Source organism: Prunus mume, linkage group LG1 (assembly GCF_029339155.1).
Source record: "Prunus mume cultivar Tortuosa linkage group LG1, ASM2933915v1, whole genome shotgun sequence".
In the NCBI taxonomy this organism is placed as follows: Eukaryota; Viridiplantae; Streptophyta; class Magnoliopsida; order Rosales; family Rosaceae; genus Prunus; species Prunus mume.
Window position 1 is genome coordinate 29,431,286 of NC_142698.1, and position 21,744 is coordinate 29,453,029.

General features: G+C 36.4%; 2 protein-coding genes and 1 pseudogene across 2 annotated transcripts; 2 read left to right on the forward strand and 1 right to left on the reverse strand.

Moving 5' to 3' along the window:
- Nucleotides 1-2,856: 2,856 nt before the first annotated feature.
- Nucleotides 2,857-6,366, forward strand: LOC103327585 (AT-hook motif nuclear-localized protein 5-like). Its single transcript, XM_008229922.2, has 5 exons — nt 2,857-3,211; nt 4,402-4,469; nt 4,596-4,727; nt 5,580-5,741; nt 6,019-6,366. Exons 1-5 carry the CDS (start codon nt 2,857-2,859, stop codon nt 6,364-6,366), a joined length of 1,065 nt encoding a protein of 354 aa, XP_008228144.2.
- Nucleotides 6,367-6,866: 500 nt separating this feature from the next.
- LOC103326628 (Transmembrane amino acid transporter family protein) lies at nt 6,867-11,275 on the reverse strand. The gene is made up of 7 exons (XM_008228875.3): nt 11,031-11,275; nt 9,589-9,819; nt 8,652-8,749; nt 8,265-8,451; nt 8,052-8,182; nt 7,497-7,730; nt 6,867-7,395 (listed from the first exon to the last, which is right to left on the reverse strand). Exons 1-7 carry the CDS (start codon nt 11,146-11,148, stop codon nt 7,015-7,017), a joined length of 1,380 nt encoding a protein of 459 aa, XP_008227097.2. The 5' UTR covers nt 11,149-11,275; the 3' UTR covers nt 6,867-7,014.
- Nucleotides 11,276-14,644: 3,369 nt separating this feature from the next.
- LOC148921544 (uncharacterized) lies at nt 14,645-21,326 on the forward strand (annotated as a pseudogene).
- Nucleotides 21,327-21,744: the final 418 nt, after the last annotated feature.

Genomic DNA, 21,744 nt, shown 5'->3' on the forward strand with positions numbered 1-21,744 from the left:
AGTTGAGGACAATATCAGTGTTGCTAATAGAGGGCACGCCCATCTCTCTAAAATTTAACATGGTATCAAGCGGATTGAAAAAGTGGGCCTGAAATATTGGGCCTTTACCCTTATCTCTTACCCACTGGCGGACTCATGAATTTCTCAGGGGAGAGAGAACATTAATTTAAATGGCTAAAAGTATGTGAGGGAAATCCAAGTGTAAGGATTCCATGAATCCATCTACATTATTCGATAGGGAAGAGAGAAACTTTGAATAAATAAACGTGAAATTTGCATAAAACAAAATTAAATTATAAGTTGAGAAACTAAGAAAGGACAAATGCCAAATAAAGAGGATTAAAGCTCATAGATATTTATTAAATAGAGATACACCATTAAGGGAATTTTGGGAGACAACAAGTTTATGTGAAGTAGAAATCAAATTGAATATTTACAAAGTCTCGTTTAGACATTTAATCGAACACATGGTGGGCACCAATAGAGGGGCAAATTCCTTCACCCCAAAGGATTTTCCAACGAGGGGAAGTGCAGCTGCATCTCCTTGCTCATGTGTAGGTCCACCAGTGCCCTTACCCAATATGTGGTGTTCACATGTTGGGCTTGATGTACATATTAAAATTACATTTGTTTCACAATTCAATATATCATTTTTGGTCATTTTATATTAGGATAAATTAATAATTCAATAAATAGTTTGGTAGTAGGGTGTACTCAATTAATTTTAGGGTTCATTTAGTAGCACTCCTAAATAAATCACAACTTATAATAAGTAGTTCCACTCCTAATAGCACCAAGGCCATTTTGTGATAAAATCTCACATCTATTGGGCTTTGTAAGTGGTTAACTTGGGGACAATATCGGTGTGACTCTTTTCTCTAAAATTTAACACAATAATTGTAAATCTTCAACTCTTGTTACCCTTTCTATCTCTACTAAATCTTGAAGCAACAAATATTTTTATGGGCACCTATCTCCTAACCACCCCTACACGTATTTATGAGCATGACCATAGTTAACTTTTTACTTTGTATTTGTGGAACCATGGTTATACTTATGGGTACTCATCAAGTATTAAAAAAGGTGATGATAATAGTATACCTTGTGTTAAAGTTGTGAACACAAATGCTCCCCTTAAAGAAAGGCTTAAGAATTCCGAATGTCAACTTCGGTTAGCACTTCTGGATGAGCCAATAGGTCATTAGAAATGGTATAAGGGTAGCCTATTGCTGATGAGTTCTTACAACGGCTCCCTACTAACACTCAAAAAACATTTTTTTTAAATGAAGAAAAATGACTATGAATACTTTACCTTTTCACTAAGAGAGTCCTCCTAGTGAAAAATGGAAAGGGATATTATCCTCCCCTACTCTCATACTTATAAATACTACTCAATTAGTCTGTTATGCTATTTTTGGGTAATACACATGCAAGGGGACATTAAGAGCCCCTTTTCGTCGTTAGTAGTTTATTTAGAGTGGTGAGTTCCTCACTCCAATTTTATCCATTTCACACTCCATTTTATAACTAAAAAAAGGAGTGTAAGTGGATAAAATTGAAGTGGGAAAATCATTACCCTTTATTTATGCCTTCTTGATTTGGTTGTTTTAGATGTCATGTTAATGTCTTTGTTATATTGTTTGAGGTAATATATTTTAAGATACTTCAAAAATGAAATAGTGCAAAAGAAAAAGAAAACTTGGTGAAGCCATTACTGAAAATCCAAATATTCTAAATAATAAAAAGCCAAATACACAAACTTCCCCCTCCCTCTTTTTTTCCGCTTAAGTTACTCATACCTACCTTATACTCCAAATAAAAAATTCATAATATTTTGAAATCTTCATATGGTAGGATATAATTAATAAAATTTAAAAAAATTTCCTCTTCCCATCTTTCTAGCTATAGAAGAGTCTCATCCGATCCCGACCATGGAACAAGTACTGTTATATTTTTTTTCCTTATCAAAATTTTTTTTTTTCCTTATCAAATTTTTTTCGTAGTTTGAAGATAAAAGGAAAAAAAAATTGATGAAGGAAATCAAATTTACAAATTAAAAAAAGAATAGATGTTAACTGAGCTAATTTTGTGGGCTCAAATATAAAATTCAAACAAACTTATCTTTTTCAGTGTTGTTTTTTTTTTCTTTTTTTTCCCCAAATTTAATTTTTCAAATCGGTATCTGAAAAAAGAAAAAGAAAAAGGATTTCTTGATTATGTTCTTCTAATGGACTTATTGTTACGGAACCCAACAAGGAAATATCAAGTAATAATTCTATGGTAATTAAATCATATTTTTAAATTTTAAATCACGTTTTCAAAATAAGCACTTTTGTTAAAAATAAAACACTGAATTGTTACATATTGAATAATTTTTATATTTTATCTTGGAAATAAAATCTCCTAAATATCACTAAAAATCGGAAGAAATTCCTATACATAAATCGAAAAGATTTCTTTTCCCTTTTCACAACATTAGATATTTAGGAAAAAGAGAGAGTTTTTAATTTTTATTTTGTTGGGTGTACAAGAAAGAACTAACCTAAAATGTCTCTAGGCCTATTGTCGCCAGAAGAAAACATATTAAGGGCCTTCCAAGAAAAAAAAAAAAAAAAGTCTGCTTTGGAAAAGCAATACAGAACAAAGTTTTCCATCATTAAAGAGGCTTACAAAAATTCCAAACCAAAAAAAAAAAGAAAAAGAAAAGAAGGAACACTCTTCTGGCGCCCTTTACAAACCGAACTCTTGTTCAAACTATATATATAATTTTTTCATATACACACAGCCTCTTTCTTCTTCTACTTCTTGGTATAACTTTTCTTCTTCACCCTTTGTCTGCAGAAGCTGTTAGTATTGATGGAGGAGCAGAACAACATGGTCACTTCCTCCCAGTCTCCACAGACTGAAAGTAAACCGAACAACGAAGTAGAGACTTTCATGGAGCCTGTACAAATGAATATGGAGCCCAACCAAGATTTAGATCAATCCGGGGCCCCCATTGGAAGAGTAGAGCTAACAGGAACAGATGTTCTTGTGAAGAGGAAGAGGGGTAGGCCGAGGAAATATGAAATGGTTGGTGAGGAGGGAAATGTGGTGCCTTTAGTATCAGCATCACCCGGTACATATTCGGGTTCATATTCAGAGAGCTTACCGAAAAGAGGAAGAGGACGACCTAAAGGTTCCGGTAAATTGCAGCTCTTGTCTCCCCGTGGTGAGTTCTCTGCCTGATCTTCCCTGAAATTCCCATAAGGATATGAATTTAATTAGAGTTGTGTTTGTTAATTTTCCAAAGGCTTTTTATCACAAATCATCACCCTGAGGGTGGAACCCACATGTCTAATTACATCGTGACATGTGGATTAAATAAATAAAGAAATATTTTTAATGAAAATTCATTAAAAATCATTTAGCCTCTCTCTCTCTCTCTCTCTCCGTCTCTCTATCTCTCTTTTCCTCTGCCCTCTCTCCTTCCTGTGCTTTCCCTCTCCCTCTGTTCTATTTCAGCCAAGACTAATTGAGCCTCTCTGTTGTTTCGTTTTCTTAAGAAATCTATTTCAGAGACAAACCAAATAGCTGGGAATGCCTTAATTTCCCCAAGCCCAATACTTCAAGAAAAGAGGAAGAGGACCGTACCTAAAGGTTCTCTTTGGGGACTTTCATCGAGCAATTTGTCAAATTTCTCCTCTAATGGCTCCCGAGTTGTCACTTGACCACCCTGCTCCTCGTGGATCCGTGAGTTCAGAGGGAGAAGAGATGGAGAGCTGCTAAGGAAGGGGATGAAAGTTGCAGAAAAAATATGGAATTTCATTAAAAATGTATTTAATTTTTTTTAATCCACATGTCACAATGTGATTGGACATGTGGGCTCCACTTACCTTCCACATCACATAATGGAATTTATAACGGTAGGGACCATTTGTGATAAAAACCCAAACGTTTATTAGTGTCACAAAAGGTCAGACCAGATAATTTTGTTGACCATTTGTGATAAAAAGCCTTTTCCAAATAATGGGGTTGTATTTGTTTCTGTGTCTTTCTTCTTCCACACGTCAATGGTTCTATGTACGTTGTTTTCTATTTGGTTTTCTCTAATGGGGTTGTATTCATGATAAAAATAATTGTTGTTGTTCCTATTATTGGATTTTTGGAGTCAGAATTGGTGGAATTATGCATGGTTAGGACAGGAATTTGATTTTCTTTTTTCTCTGATGTTGGTTCTAATTGTGAAGGAGATCCTCATATCTATTTGATTGAATAATTTTTATAAGTTTAATTATTATTCTATACAAAGTTATTCGAACGAACTTTAACATGCTATTTACCAAAAAAATTAATTTATGTAAGCAGCTAGATTAGCATATTTCTATCTTCTAACATCTACAACTACTTCTTTTTCTGCAGGTGGGTTGTCTGTGGATCCGGCTGGAGGAGGGTTTTACACTCAAGTACTGACTGCTGAAACTGGAGAGGTAATTGTTAGATAGATCTGTGAGACGTCTCAAGATCACTTTGATTTTAGTTAGTCTTGGTTCTTATGTTCTTTATTCTATCTGCCACAAGTTTTATGGCTTTATTTTGTTTATTTTTTCCCGCAGGATATTGTTCATAAGATACTTTCATTATCTGAAACGAATCCTCGATCACTTTGCATTCTTACAGCTACTGGTGTGGTTTGTAGCGCCGTCATACGCCAACCTAGTTCTTATACTGGTATTTTGAGATTCAAGGCAAGATTCTCATAAAGTTGGAATCTTTTCAGTAAATCCTTTTCTTTAATTTGTTACTCTCAACAGCGATGGATGCTATATATATTTTTAGGTGTGACATATTTAACACAACTCGAACTCAACACGAAGTAAACATGAGTAACTCGAGAAAAATTCGTAAATAATATGACTTTCTAACTCAAATAATAAACATGCCAGGTTATAGAGTTTAAACAAGAGTGAGTCCATCCTGACATAACTAACTTGTTTAATGGTATTGTATGAAAAACATAATCATTTCTCCAATTTTTTCCATTTGCTTTGATCTGATATGATATAGATCTATGTATTTTCTTGGTTTTGCTAGCATCTAAATGAATATCTTTATATCGTGCACAAGCGATACATTTAGTTTAGTAAAATGGATCTTACCTTAATTAATTATGTGGATCAATCAGGACACGGTACGGTTAATAATGATAAGTATCAAGTCATCAAACATGATTACATGTTAGAGTTCATGAAAATTCAACACAAATCCACTATGACACAACACCATATAACTCGTTACCACCCTTACTTTTGTTCACTTGTGTATCTAAGTTACACATTTGTCATGTCTTGTGGAATGCTAAAACACGAGCAGAAATGTTTGAACCTTGTTGAATGAGGCATGACATGATTAGCGGCTAGAAAACTGAAGACAAAAATTGATGCCATACATATAACAGCCATCAACAATTTAACATTGAATTCTCTGTTCTCCGCTTGATGGTGTCATATTTTTTTCAAATAAGATGTAATTTCCAGCCATATATTAGCTTTTAACATTGAAGGGTAACTCTTTATTTCTCACTTTCTTCCTTCATGCAGGGCCGCTTTCAGATTCTTACTCTATCTGGATCATTTGTATACAATGCAACGCAAAATCGACGAGGAAAATATGGTATGTTAAGCGTTGCACTGTGCCATCCTGATGGGAATATTTTTGGTGGTGCTGTTGCAGGCGCATTGATAGCTGCTGAGCCTGTTCAAGTAAGTTTCTTCTTTCTTTCTTTCTTTTTTTTCTTCTTCTCTTTTGTTGCTTTTTGTGACTCTGGAAGTAGAAGATGAATTGCCAATGTTGCTCTAAGGACTCTTTCAAGTGACTGAAATTATTTGGTCCACAAAGTTATGACAAAATGAATTAGTAAGTACAACAGTAACAGAGTGAAAATCAAATATCTGGTATTGAACTATAGTCTTTATCCAAGGTAATTAAAAGTGCTTGAGGTAATTGCTCAGTCTCATTTTGGGTTATTTCATTTATCAGATCATCGCTACCAGTTTTCTGCAAGAAACCAGCACCAACACCAGCAAGGAATTGAAAAGGACGCACCCAGCTGAATCTTCTACCTCGACTAGTATGCTAGGCAATTCATCATGCTTGGCAATGGTTCCCTTACTAATGCCTCCACCAACAATAGTTCATGATGAGAGTTGCATTTCGCCTACATCTGCTCTCTTGGAATTTCCATCCCATAGTGGAGTGGGTAACGTCATTGCTGCAAACCATAACATGAACCCTGCTACGCTTCCGGGTTTTGGTCAGAATGCCTTGCAGCCAATGCCAGATCCAACAACATCTCCTCACATTGACACCTTTATTCCTCAGACATAAAGGTAGCTCTCTCTCTCTCTCTCTCTCTCGCACACACAAAGACACGGACAAGAGTAGACTGATATGTATGTTACCGAACTTCTTTAGGTCTATGCAGATTTGGTGACTAGAGTTGAAGTGTTTTATCCAGTTTGCAAGGCCACAGTGGAAGATTTCTACCAGGGACTGAGATACCCGTAAATGAGATCTTCGACTTGTTATTGTTGTAGTTTTGATGTTGTAACTTATTGTAGATTTTGAGCTTTGCTTATTATTGATAATGTGGACTTGGAGTTGCATGAAGATACTGCTAGACTTTTGTGGTAGGAAACAGAAAGATGCCAGAAACAATGCACCAACATGAGATCAAATCTCTGAATCCAATTTTTGCCTTGAGACTTTTCAATGAATATTGCTGCACCAAAGATATTATATTTGAGGAGATGGTGTACACATTATATTATGTAGATGTCAACTAACCCAAGAACAGCATGTGTGTAAAAAGCAAGTACAAATGAGAATTTCTGTAAACTGGAAATTCATAATATTATGTTCATATAATTTTTACTTTTCACTTGTTTCTTGAACAACTCTAAAATTCACCCATCTGATTGATGGATCATAAAACAATTCATGGGTGCAAGAGTGATTAATATTTGCTGAATGTGTTCATACATTAGCAAATAACCGATAATTGTTGGCATCGAGGCTTATTTGTCTTACAGCAGCAATTGCAGCTATAACGCCCAAGATTGAGAAAACCACAGCAATAGTGGTGTTTAACAAGAAAATGGGGCTCTTTTTAGAGGGCTTAAAGGTCAAGTTGTAGAATACAACAGGCAAGATGAAGTCAAGGGGAATGAAACCAAAAGCCCCAATAACTGAATTGATGTCCCCAAAAAATGGAAGCATTGCTGCTATGGTTGTTGCTAAGACGACAGACAGCGAGCGAAAGATTACCCTCGGGATCACATTGCGAGTAGAGAACTCTTTGCTCTTTGGATCCACAAATGCTCGTTCAAGCACTTCATTTGTTGGCTGCAGATAAACCTGTACCAAAGCAATGTAGTTTAGACTACTAGTTTTAGTGAGTGTTTGGTTCCAGGAAAAAGATTGAAAAGAGATTGAGGTGGTGTTTTTTGATTTCTTACCACACCAACAGCTGATAGTTGGAGTATGGTGAAAAGGTTGGTCATGAAAATGAACCACTTTGGCACCAAAGCTTTGCCGTGATCCAAGAAGTTGCTAAGTATGAGGCCTTCAGCTTGGTTACCAAATGCCCAATAGCCAGAGATAGCAACACTGGAAAAAGTAATTGTAATTACTGCATAACAAATACATAATCCCTTGAACATCTTTCCCTTCACTGGTGGTGCTATTGTTGCCTATTAACAAAAGTTACATAATTATTAGTTCCTAAAGAAAAAACAAAACAGGTTTTGGTAGCGATTCACTGAAATGGAAAAAACACGGTTTCTCAACTAGATTTAGTGCTTCCTAGAGAAGACTTGAGAATCACTTCTCTAGAAAGCGCAGGTGAATACACAATGAGCACTTGGGTTTTTACTAAGATGTTTTTGGGTGCTTCTAACAAAACCAATTAAAAACACTTCATTCATAAACAAACTCTCCCAAACAGCCCCATTTAATACTCGAATCTGAAAGAAAATGAAAGCAAATTCGAGGATAACTGGACTATTTTGAACCTGAATTTCTGGAATGATGCCATTGCCAAATGTTGTAGCAATGATGGCATTGGCATTAAAGAACCCAAAAACGCGATTTTGAGTGTTGCCCTTCAAGGAATAGTCCTTATGCGGCCCTTTGGAAGAACTTCCTGACAAAATATAAAATTATGCTTGCTAAGTTTTCATCTCATGGCAGGCAAGAAATTGCTATCATAAGTGAGTAGCTATTACCAATGTAGATGCAAGCAGCAGCGGTACAAACGCTATAGGCTAAGCAAAGAACAACAGACACCAAGTTGATGTGCCTCAGTGAGTGAAAAGATGGGATTTGGGCCAAAAACAGCATCAAGCATCCAAATATGATCACAAACTCGTAAAGCTTCATAGTCCCAGTTGGGTTTGACAGCAAGTAAACTGCCTGCAAAGAAAATAAGGCATTTTAACTAAATAACCGTGACATCTTAGGTAGTGTCGAAGAATTAAAATCACCCGATTGATGTGATACACATGATTTGTTGGTGATTGCACGTATCTGAATTTTACAATAACCTTTTGTGTGCCAGAATCGAGTGAGTCGTACAAGTTAAGAGAAAGGGTTAAAAGGATTAATGGGATTACCTTCATGCATTGTCCTCCCAAAAGAGTACAGGCTACAACAGCACCATAGCATACGAGGAACTGACTTGGGCCAACAAAATAGCGACTCCATCCAGGCCCTGAAGAATCCAGTACAGTTTCAATTAAATAATGTCAACCTTTTTTTTCTTTTTCATTTTTTAAATATTGAAAGAGATATAATTCATCATATAAAGCAAAATACAAGGGATACTCAATTAAGACCATCCTAAAGCGGCCTCAACCATACATAAAATCACAAAACTAAAACGTAGTGGATGCAGTGGTTCTGTAAATCTTCTTTATGTCTTTAGTTTCTTATTATTAGGTTTTCATAATGTGGCATCGATTTTGCTCACTATTTTGTATATCGATGTATTGTTTGCAAGGACCCCTTTAGGTTTTAGTTTGTTTTCACAAAATCCCTTTTCTTTGATTGTTCGTCCAAAATTGATGATTTCATTGAAAACACACTTATGCAAATGACAGAATTAACCTCAATGAATGTATATGCAATCTAATCTCAAAGGAGAATTTTTTGTATAAAATCATCAATCTTTGGACGAAAAATCAATGAAAAAGAGTTTTGTGAAAACAATTTAAAATCTTAAAGAGTGTTTGTGTAATTTCTGAAACCTCGGGGAATTTTGTGAAAAATTTGAAAACCTCAGGGAGCAAGAGTGTAAATAACTTTGGAAATTAAACACAAAGAAACAAAGATTCAGACGTGGCCAGGAGAAAAAAGAGAGAGAGTGAAGGAAAAAACAAATTTAGACTGCTCAAATGGCAACCTTGAAGATGTTGCATAGCCAAAAAGGAGAAATTGACAAGGGCCATTACAGTTAATGGCAGACAAGCCACATTCTTTTTGCATTCAGTTTTTTTTTTTCCTGACAATTTAAAAATGAAAGAAAAGGGTTTCATACTGATATATACGTACCTAGAATGTCATGAGCCATGTCTCTGAATCGGAGATGGCGATGACCCAATTGAGCATAATGTTCAAGAACCAAAGAGAGTAAATTGTATGAATAGAAGGTCACGATTGCTCCGATGACCAAACAAGAAATCCCAGCCGCCCATCCAAGGAAGGTGAAAGCATACGGCAGACTCAGCAGCGCTGGAGCAACTATTGAAGTTGTCAAGTGATAACCGCAGTGCACCCATGATCCTACATCATCAATATCAAATTAATACCAAATTTGACTAATTCGCTTCTTCTTTTCATGCAAAACAATCTAACTATATAATATAAACTGCATGAATTCAATTATAGATTATTATGACACACTCCAGAAGCATGCAACCAGATTTTTGTAATTGTCATACGGTAAAAATACAAGTTTTTTAAAATCCAACATATTATACACATACATATGTATTCTTCGCGTTTAATACATATATTTTTAACATATTACTGATTAAAATATCAGGGATGGACCCATGATTTGAAAATTGTGTGGCCTAAATTTTCCTTACGTACATATCTATTGAAAACTCGACAGTACTAATGAATTTAACATGTTGCTTAAACAATCTACTTGGAAGGAAGCAAACAATCTACTTGTGGAAGGAAGCAAACAATAATTAAACCAATCAGACTGGAGCATATAGATATAGGTTTATTTTTGTCTTCAAAACCAGCCCGGTAGTCGTGGCTGTAGTTTCACCCTTTATCACATCTTCAATCAACATCTTGACAACTAATCAATTTATCAAAATTCTTAATTGACAATTCATACAAGCGAGAACACCAAAGTCATTTTCAAATTCTATTTTGCCATCCTAAGAGAGAGAAAGAGAGAGAAGAAAAGTCAGTCTACATTGTGTGTAGATTCTACCATATTGCCATTCGACATGGCATATGGCCAAATGGTCTAATAATAGTAGTCGTAATAAGATATAATAAGCATAGTTTCTAAAATATGATAATAAGCTATAATAAGCATAATTTCAAAAATATAATAAGCTTAGTTTCAGCAAAAATGTATAAGTTTATAATAATATTGTAATTATTTATCACCTCATTAGTGACGGTTACAGGATTTGAAAATTAGGTAGACAGAACTTATATACTAAATTTGACCCTTTAAGTGAATTTTATTAATAAATATTGAAGCTAAATATATACGTATTCATACGACACAGATAAGAATAATCAAAGTCGACTAGAAAAATGAAGTAGGAACCAAATCGTAAAGGACAAAATGAGGTGAAAAAACAAATATGTGAAAGACATATTAAAGAAGAAGAAGATGATGATGATGATGATGATGATGATGCGATGATAATCAAGATAAAGAAAAAGAAACAAAAACTAATTAAAACAAGTTGTAAATCAATGATATAAAAAGGAAAAAATATCTCTGAAGCGGTCAATACCTTTGGATTTAAGAACAAAAAGAGCACCAGCATCAAGTTGCTTCTCCTGGTCATGAGCTTCTTCTTGGCCAATAACCTTTGCATCCTCTGAGCTTCGTGGCACCGGCAGCGTCCCCATCTCTCTCTCTCTCTACTGAAAAAGGAAAGAGAGCAAAGAAGTGGGAGAATCAATTCTGGAGATATTGTGTGTATAATTATATATATGGCCGACTGGCACTAGAGTCAACAAGTCCCCTTTGATGATGCCCAACTTTTCTTCATCATCGTCATCAACGTATTATTATTATTATTTTGGATGTAAAGGAAAAACAAAACAAGTAAAGTGGCTACGTATATACGTCCTCTACTTAACAGTCAAACTTTTGGAGCTAACATTTTGGAGAGAGAGAGAGAGAGAGAGAGAGAGAAGGGGGACAAGAAGGACCATAATGAGCCTCCATGCCATGATACCGACACGGATTTATTGGTTTTTTATCGAGTTAATTTGTACATAAAAATAGTGTGGGCAAATTAGATGACGCCGTCTGAGTTTAGATCTATGGTTATTCTAATTTTTAATCTTAAAATGATTCCTTAAATTCTGATTAGTCAAAAATGATTCCTGAATATTTTATTAGTGTTTAAATATGATCATTGACTTGGCATTTGCTAGCGTCTTAGTTAAACATCATATTAGGTCAAGGACTAGTCTTTTATTTTTATTAATCGGTTATCTAATAGAGATATGTTCTTCGTATTAAAGAAGTAGTCAGAAAAGTGATCAATAAATATGACACGAATATAACATTATTGTACTTTCGTTTGAGCTTGCATGAGAAATATAGAACACAACTAAGGACTAATTTGGATATAACTTATAAGCTCACTGCTATTTGCCATGCCAATTCCTTTGGCGTAAAGATCATTTTGCTAAACTGCCATTATATTTAGAAGCTTAATTAGTGCACCGAGTCGACCAATGCATAGTGGGAAAATGAGGTGTCCAATAAAATGAGGAGTTTCAATATATTTCTAGTGACACGAAAGATTGATGTAACCTGTGTTGTTTTTTTTTTCTTCCCAGTCTAGTGGACTCCATTACCATATATAGCCTCTGCTATCTGATAAATCATTTGGTTTGGCATAGTTGAGCTTCAATGATTCAACAACCTAATTAAGAAGACTTGGTTAGATCTCATTTGGGTTCAATCGCAAATATAATAGTTGATTATCTCAGTTAAGTACGCTTATGGGTTGTCTGGCTGGAGTGCGCATATGTGCTTTATGTATTGACTATCGTCAGTTAACAAACTCAAAGCAATAATGAAGATCAAGTATCATCTCTTCTCTACCTATTTGAGGAAGATGGTTTACTATCTTTTTTAGGAATGAAATCTGATTTTCTCTATAAAGAAAAAGTACCATGTAGTAGGGGTGGTTGCAGTCGAGCGTAATTCGGTTTAAGCCTCAAATTAATCAACGTTAAGATCGCAATTTATTTTGATTTCATTTAGCCTTCATAATCATATTCATACCAACCAATCAATTGTAGAATAATATAAAAAATAAATGCAAAAAGGAGAAAATAGGAAGATGTATAATTAAACAAAGTTCCTCATCACTGTACACTGTCAGTGTACTAGATTACGTCTGACAACTTCACAACCCAAGGCCTTTTCACCCACACAAAGAACAAATACATAAGGAAATAATACAAACTCCCTCTCTATATATACAAAAGAGAGCTTTCTCTCTTACCAAAGCCTGGTAGGTATTTCGACCCCAAAAAAAACGTGGTGGGTATACCAATTCTTCTACTCAAATTTGCAATACAAGAGGCTTATACATGAGGATAACAAAACCCTATGGGCACATGTCTCTATGGCTCTCACATGACCATTTAAAAGAAAATGTACCACTTCATATTGGACTCACACATTTAGAAAACCCAATAGAAATCAAGCCAATATTTTAAAGGCTTAATTACACTAATGCTCTTTAAAATTTCGGTCAAATTCCACTTTGTCTCATCAAACTCAAAATAGCCCATTTTCATCCACTGACTAAGGTTTGGTGACCTACTTTATCCCCTACCATTAACTGCATTTGAAAGTTTATTAATTTTGATGACGTGACAATGATGTTTTTGTAATTTCGTATACATAAATCATTATCCACCAATTGAGTCGGTGACATGACAAGTGGAGCCCAATTTTTTTAATGACATGAATTCCATGTGGACAAAATAAATAATAAATAATTCTTCAATTATAAAAATTAAATTTTAAAAAAATATATCAAACCCAGCAGCATTTTACCTCTCCCCCGCGTATCAACCCTACCACCTAGTCCCTAGCCGCCTCCCCACCTACATAGCCCCACCTTGATCTCCCCAACCTACGCACCTCCCCAACCCTCAAACCTAGTAGCCCTGACCCACCCCACAAAACCTCTTTGATTGGGGTGCTTCGAAGAAATTGATGGTGGGAAATGGTTTGAGATGAGGGAGAGAGGAGGAGGAAATGGAAATGAGTTTCTATCTTCTTCCATTTCTTCTAATTCGTCTTCTTCTTCAGGCTTTGCACTCTCCGACAACCCGAAAACCCACAATTCTAAGCCCACCCACATTCTAGAATTACCCGAACCCGGCTCCTTTATTTCGAAACCAGACCCAAACACCAATCGCTCTAAACCCACTAGAGAGAGAGAGAGAGAGAGAGAGAGAGAGAGAGAGAGATAGAGAAGAATAGGAGAGAATGAGAGAATGGGTCGAGGAGGATCTGTGGGTGGGGTTTGTATGGCTTCAATGGTGGTTGGAAGGGGGTGTGCGATTTGGGGTTGGGTGCTAGAGGTTGATGGTGAGCCGTCGCCTAGGGAAGAGGTGGTTGAAGTTGGGGTGAGGAGGTGATCGGAGATGGTGTGGGGCTGCTAAAATTTCTGGAGAAAATTTTCAAGTTCTGGGTATGTGTTGTGGGTTGGGTGATTGGGTGGGGGTTTGGATCGAATTTGTTGCAGGAGGTGGTGGCTGGGTGATGAACAAAAGTCATATTTCTCAAGTGCACAAATTGATATGATAGTATAGCAATCAAATACGAGAGTCGTGTCTATAGAGATTTGTAAAGTTTAAACATTAATTTCAAATATGAATACTTTAAGAAAAATAGAAAATAAAAATGAAATATTAAAAGTATTAAAGTAGCCGAAAATAAGATCACTTAATTTTAATCCAAGTGACTAGTTATGAGAGGAGTTCCAGACAATGGTTCATTTCAATGTTGGAAGTGTGGATTATTAGGTTCCCGAAGACAATATTTTTGAATATTTGATCATGGTAAGGAGAGTTTTACTTTCAAGATTTGGCTTGTGCTATTTGAATTTGAAGAATATATAACAAGATCCAGATGGTTTAAAATCTTCAACGGCCATAATCTAGGAGATTAGGGACAGTGGTAAGTTGTTTTGGTCAAATAATCAGCATAACCTTTATCATTATGGTATTGTTATGTCTTTCATAAATTGCAAGGAGTGAATCTTTTAGCTCCAATTATACCATTTCACCATGTTGATCTAGTATATTTGTTCTGCTCCTTTCTGGAGACAAGTGTTATACAGTAGTCTCTAACCAGGCTTGAAATATGCCATCAAAGTCTAATAAGTGGGGTTGGAAGCATGTTACTGTGTTTGATAGGTTTGACAAAGGAAGTGGCACCAAATAGTGGAAATGCAACCACTGTAACCTACGTTATAATGGATCCTATTCTCGTGTTAGAGCACACCTACCTGGGTTCTCTGGTGTTAGGGTGAAAAGCTGCCCAGCAATAGACAAGTCTTTAAGAGAAGCATTTCGGACCTTAGAGGATGAGCGCTTAGCTCATAAGAAAAAAAAAAACTTACGGATGTGCAAAGCCTAGCAAGAGCATTCGGACTTTACGACCAAGTCTTTGTGTCACTAAAGAAGATATAGATGAAATAGTAGCTAGATTTTTTTATGTTCGTGGATTGAATGTCAATGTCATCCTCTCCATACTTTCATGACATGGCAAAGGCAATTGCTTCTTTTAGCCATGGGTATGAACCCCTCTCAATAGATGAGCTTTTTGATTCTTTCTTAAGTAGAGAGAAAGGAATGATAGATAAATCTGTTGAATTATAAGTTCTTAAGCTGACTTATTAGTTAGTTAAAACAGTTTTCGTTTCTTTTAATTTTGTAAGCCAAGTGTAAAGATCCTATTGGATGTTTAGATGAATGGCTGAGATCTCCTTGTGATGTAAGGGATCCAGCTACTGTGCCTAACAGTTATATTCCCTCACTCCAAGTGCTTGAGGTTGTAAGAGACTGAAGGAGAATGAACATTCCTCTGCTACACATATAGAGCAGTTTTTCTAATATTCTTCCTCTCGTTTCTTCTCTCTTTCGTCACTCTCCATTCACACACTAAAAACACTAACATGGCCTCAGAGTCAGGTTCAATCATCTGAAGCCGGGCATTCAAACTATGAAGAAAAAAAGATCGGGGTATTTTGAAGCTCGTTCAAAGTTCACGAAGCTGTTTGAGCTCGATTACTTCTAAATATGAAAACAACTTGTTTTTAGGAGCATCTGAGATTAGAAATGGCTAGATCTGGAAGCTCAGAGGTGAGAACTCCAATTTTCTCTAGTGAAAACTATAAGTTCTGGAGGATTAAGATGGTGACCATATTCAAATCATATGGGTTATGGAATCTGGTAGAAAAGGGGATTTCAATCTCTGATTTGAAGAAGAAGAAGAAGGCATATGAGGAAACCTCAGAGGAAGAAGACGATGAGAAAGTAGCTGCAATTCTCATGAAGGATGCAAAAGCTCTGGGTATTATCCAAAATGCAGTCTCTGATCAAATTTTCCCACACATTGCCAACGCAGACTCTGCCAAAGCAGCTTGTCAACTGTTATATGGAGAATACTTCGGTGGAGATTATGTTAGATCGGTAAAACTCCAAAATCTCATACGCGAATTTGAATACACTAGAATGCATGATAATGAGTCTTTGTCTGCTTACCTTACTAGACTGAATGATCTGATTAATCAAATGAAAACATAGGGTGAGACTCTCTTGAATGAGAGGCTTGTTCAAAAGGTCTTGATTAGTCTTAGCAAGGTATATGATCCCATCTGTTCGGTGATTGAGAACTCTAAAAGTCTAGAGACTGTGGAATTACAAGAAGTAATTGTCATCCTGAAAAGTCAAGAGCAATGATTTGAACTGCACAATGTTGATGCAACTGAGAAGGCTTCTGCCTCATTCATTGCGAGTCCAAAAGGCTAGAACAAAAATGCAGCTCGATCTGGTCCATCCAAGTTTCAAAAAAATTGGATTTCAAAGGGCAAACCATGGGAGTCAAAAGGCAGGTCTCAACAGAACAATAATGCACAAAATCAAAATTCCAGTTCATCATAACCAGTAAGTCAAGAAACTGTAAAACCTCAGTGCAAGGTGTGCTCAAAGTACCATTTTGGAGAATCCAAGTATAAAGGCAAGCCAAAATGTTACAATTGTGACAGATTTGGTCATTTAGCTAGAAAGTATATTGCAGGAAAGTCTGTGCGATGCTAACTGTGCAACCACTGAGACAAAAACACATCGGGAATGGTACATTGACAATGGATGTAGTAATAATATGACTAGAAATGTGAATTTGCTTGTTGATGTAAGGACAAATGTGGCTAGCAAAAGTGCAAATGCCAACTGGTGCACTTGTAAATGCGGTTGGCTTGGGTTCATTGGTTATTGATACAACTAAAGGCAAAAAATATATCAGGGAAGTGATGTATTTGCCAGGGCTAAAGGAGAACTTGCTTAGCGTTGGGCAAATTGATGAGCATGGATACTTTTTGGTGTTTGGAGAAGGGATGTGCAAAGTGTTTGACAGTTTCTCAATGAACTATCTCATTATTAAGGTTCCAATGAAGAGGAATAGGTGTTATCCTTTATGTCTATTAGTTGAAAGCCAATTGGCCATGAAAGCAACTGTCACTTATTGCACATAGACTTGGCATAAAAGGCTAGGACATCTACATTTCAAATCGTTAAAACAACTGAGAGACAAAGATATGGTGCATGGATTACCTCAACTTGAAGAGAAAAATGGTGTGTGTGAGGGCTACCAACTTGGAAAACAACACATAAATAGTTTTTAAAAGGGTCAAGCTCAAAGAGCAAGCATTCCACTTAAGTTAGTTCACATTGATCTTTATGGCCCTATGAGAAATGAATCTGTTGCAGATAACAAATACTTTATGCTGATCATTGATGACTTCACAATGATGATTTGGGTCTATGTTTTAAGAAACAAATCTTAGGCTTTCAACTGCTTCAAGAAATTTAAATCCATGACTGAACTTCAATCTGGATACAAGGTAAAATGCTTGATAAGTGACATAGGAAAAGAGTTTCTATCTTCTGAGTTTATACAGTTTTGTGAAGATTATGGCATCCAAAGACAGCTAACAATGGCCCACACCCTCAGCAAAATGAAGTGGTAAAGAGGAAGAGCATGACTGTGGGTGAAATAGCTAAGTCAATGTTACATGAGAAGGGAATAAATTACTTCCAATGGGCTGAAGTTGTTCACACAGCTGTATACATCTTGAATAAGTGTCCTACAAAGGCTCTGAATAATATCAAACCATTTGAAGCTTATAGTGGAAGAAAGACTGGTATTGCTTATTTGAAAATCTTTAGCTCCTTATGTTATGTTCATGTGCCAACTGAACTAAGACATAAACTCGAGCCTAAAAGTGTGAAAGGAGTGTTTGTAGGGTATGCAAGTTGTGAGAAAGGTTATAGGATTTATGATCCAATCTCCAAGAAACCCACCCTATCAAGGGACATTATCTTTGATGAAGAAAGTTCTTGGACCTGGTTAGAGAACTCTAATAGAATAGTGGCATCATTTAGAGATGGAATTCAAAGTGAACATGGTCTTGGTATGGTGAATGAAGATGAGAGTATTACTATATCTCCTCATACTCAAATTCAACAAGAAAGGAGTCCATTGTTATCTCACACTTCATCATAATACAGGTCAAGTGATATAAGTAGTGAAGAGAGGAATACTCAACCTTATGATCACTCAACATTGAAATGGAGAAGGCTAGATGATGTGCTTGCACAGTGCAATTTGTGCATCATTGAACCAGAGAAATATGCAAAGGCAGCTCAAGACAAATCATGAAGATGAATTACAAATGATTGAAAAAAAGGGCACATGGGAACTAGTGGACATACCAACTGAGAAACCAGTTATTAGAGTGAAGTGGATTTACAAAACAAAGCTAAACTTAAATGGTTTAGTCCAAAAGAATAAAGCAAGGTTAGTTGCCAAAGGGTATGCTTAAAAACCTGGATTGGACTACAATGAAACCTATGCTCATATTGCTAGACTGGACACCATTAAAACTCTCATTGCTCTAACTACTCAGAAAGAATGGAAGCTATATCAGCTTGATGTAAAATCAGCTTTCCTAAATGGTGTATTGCAAGAAGAAGTCTATATAGACCAACCAGAGGATTTTGTGGTCAAAGGCAAGGAAGATAAGGTGTATAGGCTGCACAAAGCTCTCTATGTGTTAAAACAGGCACCTAGAGTTTGGTATAGAGAGATAGAGACCTACGTCACTCAGTGTGGTTTTGAGAAGAGCCTAAGTGAAGCCACCTTATATACCAAGACAAGGGGAGACAAAGACATCCTAATTGTTTCTATTTATGTTGATGACAATGACATTGTGTATACAGGAAGTGGCAAGGAACTGCTAGATGAGTTCAAGGAAGACATGATGATGAAATATGAAGTCTTCTACATCATTTTCTTGGTATGGGAGTGGTTCAAACAAGCTCTAGCATATTCATCCACCAAAAGAAATATGCAAGCTCTCTACTGAACAAGTTTGGCTTAAATGAATGCAAGACTGTGACCACACCTTTTGTAGCAACTAAGAAATTGACTTAAGATAATGGAAGTGGAGCCACAAATGAAGAACAATATAGAAGTATTGTAGGTAGTCTCTTGTACTTAACTGCCACTAGACCAGATATCATGTATGGCTCTAGTCTACTTGCTAGATTCATGCATTGTCCTACAAGCAAACACTATGGCACTACTAAACGTGTGCTTAGATATATCAAGGGGACTTTAGATTATGGCGTAGAGTATGTGAAAGGGAAAAACTCAATGTTAATTGGCTTCTGTGACAGTGACTAGGGTGGTTTAGTTGAGGATAGTAAAAGCACATCTAGATATGCATTTTCTTTTGGAAGTGGTGTTTTCTCTTGGGCTTCAGTCAAGCAAAACTGTGTTGCATTGTCTATTGCAGAGGCAGAGTACATAAGCGCATCAGAAGCTATTGCACATGCCATTTGGCTTAGATTTGTGTTAGAAGATTTTGGAGAACTTCAAACTGAAGCAACTCCATTGCAATGTGACAATACATTTGCAATTGCCATCACTAAGAACTCTATGTTTCATCATAAGACAAAGCATATTGATCGAAGATATCACTTAATCAAAGATGCTCTACAAGAAGGCATCATTGATTTGGTATACTGCCCTACAAGTGAGCAATTAGCTGACATTGTCACCAAACCATTGGCTAAGGATCGGTTCAATTATCTTAGGAGCATGCTTGGAGTTAAATCAACTCAAGACTTAAGGGGGAGTGTTGAATTATAAGTTCTTAAGCTGACTTATTAGTTAGTTAAAATAATTTTCGTTTCTTTTAATTTTGTAAGCCAAGTGTAAAGATCCTATTGGATGTTTAAATGAATGGCTGAGATCTCCTTGTGATGTAAGGGATCCAGCTACTGTGTGTAACGGTTATATACCCTCACTCCAAGTGCGTGAGGTTGTAAGAGACTGAAGGAGAATGAACATTCCTCTGCTACACATATAGCAGAGCAGTTTTTCTAATCTTCTTCCTCTCGTTTCTTCTCTCCTTCGTCATTATCCATTCACACACTAAAAACACTACAAAATCTTTGGCTCTACTTAGGGAGTCCTGGCCTCACACTAGATGCACAATATTGTGTTTTGGTTGCTTAGAAAGCATGCTAGGCTGCTTCCACATTAATATATTCATCTCCAATCTGAGAGGACTTATGTTTCTGAAAGCAGTAGACATAGGTGATACTGATGGAGCAGACAATGTATTTGTAAGTGTTATTGATGATACTGTTATGGAAGTTGGGCCCAGCAATGTGCTTCAGATAATCTCTAATCTAGGCAATGCTGGCAAATTATCTGATTCCATTATGTTGTCAAAGTTTCCTCATATATTTTGGTCTCCTTGCACTTTACACTTTATATGCATATAGATGGAAGAAATAGCTGAAATGGACTTATTAAAACCTGTTGTCTTATTATGTGCTAAGGAAATTGAGCAATGCATTACGGCATATCAGCACTTTACTCCTTGTAGGTTCAATCAAAATCTGAAGGGAAGCTTTGGTCCACTTTCTGTGAAGTTTTCACCTTCCTTCAGCATAGGATTTTTGAACTAAAGAAACCACTTCAAGAGTTGGTTGTCAGTGAGAGGTGGAAGCAATGGAAGATTAATACCAGATGAGATTTCAAGTATTGAAGCTACCATTTTAATGGATGATTTCTGACGCAGTGCTCATCTGTTGCGATTATTTGAGCCATTTGTAAGATTGCTTGGTACGCTTGATGTTGTTATGGGAGATTTCTGTGATTGGCGGGTGCAGGCTCTTGAAGCTGTGAAAAGTAAAGATGTTGATAATGGCACATTGAGTCAGTTGGAAGAGCTAATAGAGAACAGATGGGATGCATTATTTTCTCCACTTCATGCTGCTGGTTACACATTGAACCCTCGATATTTTGGGAGAGGTCAAACTAGAGATGAAATTGTAATGAGAGGTTGGAAAGCCACCCTAGATAGATATGAATTTGAAAGCGCAGCCGGCGGGTGCTTACAGAGCAGCTCAACTCTTACTGGTGACTGGAGGGCTCCTTCGGAGATGAAAATGTTGTGGATTGTAGGGATAAAATGGCAGTTGCATGATGGGAGAACTTTGGATTTGAAACACCTAACTTACAGACACTGGCTGTAAAAGTTTTGAGTCAGGTTTAAAGCATTGCAATGTATCCAGAGATGGCAAGAGTATGAGTTTACAGGTCAAGAAACGGCCAGCAGATTTCGAGTGGAAATGGGATTACAAACTCCTTATCTGTCCCCAAAAATGTAAGGTTATGCTCTTCATCTGGAGCCAAGACATGGAAGGGTGCTCAGCTTGATCAAACAAAGGTGACTGTAAGAACCTGATAATCTTTGTTACTTGTGCTCACTATATTGTAGTGCATTGAGGACTATAAAGTTACGGATGTAAATCTTTGCTTTTCTGGGCAAGTTATGATTAGGGTGATATTCAAAGAGTTCTTCAGCTGTCATATTGTATTTGACCTCTCTTGTTCAAGAATTCTTTGCACCACGTGGAAAACACAAAATCTATTTCTAGTCCATGACATTGCTAATTGCTCACACCTAGTAAGTATGATTGCAAGACCTGACATTATGCTATGCATTGAGAAAAAATAAAAACAAAGAAAGCCCGCTTGGTCCTTGATATAGAGCTTGGACCAAATCCCTATCTAACCCATGAGCTGTTGATTGGTTAATGGGCCATTAAGTCCAACTTCTCTGCAGATCCTTAAATCCAGACAATTTCTCCTTTTGCTCAGTG

Coding starts and splice junctions, on each gene's coding strand:
- LOC103326628 (XM_008228875.3), bottom strand. CDS start 11,148: ATGGGGACGCTGCCGGTGCCACGAAGCTCAGAGGATGCAAAGGTTATT. Junction 9,820..11,030: donor TTTTGTTCTTAAATCCAAAG/GTATTGACCGCT, acceptor TTGATGATGTAG/GATCATGGGTGCACTGCGGT. Junction 7,731..8,051: donor GCATCATTCCAGAAATTCAG/GTTCAAAATAGT, acceptor TTTTGTTAATAG/GCAACAATAGCACCACCAGT.
- LOC103327585 (XM_008229922.2), top strand. CDS start 2,857: ATGGAGGAGCAGAACAACATGGTCACTTCCTCCCAGTCTCCACAGACT. Junction 4,470..4,595: donor TGACTGCTGAAACTGGAGAG/GTAATTGTTAGA, acceptor TTTTTCCCGCAG/GATATTGTTCATAAGATACT. Junction 4,728..5,579: donor CTGGTATTTTGAGATTCAAG/GCAAGATTCTCA, acceptor TCCTTCATGCAG/GGCCGCTTTCAGATTCTTAC.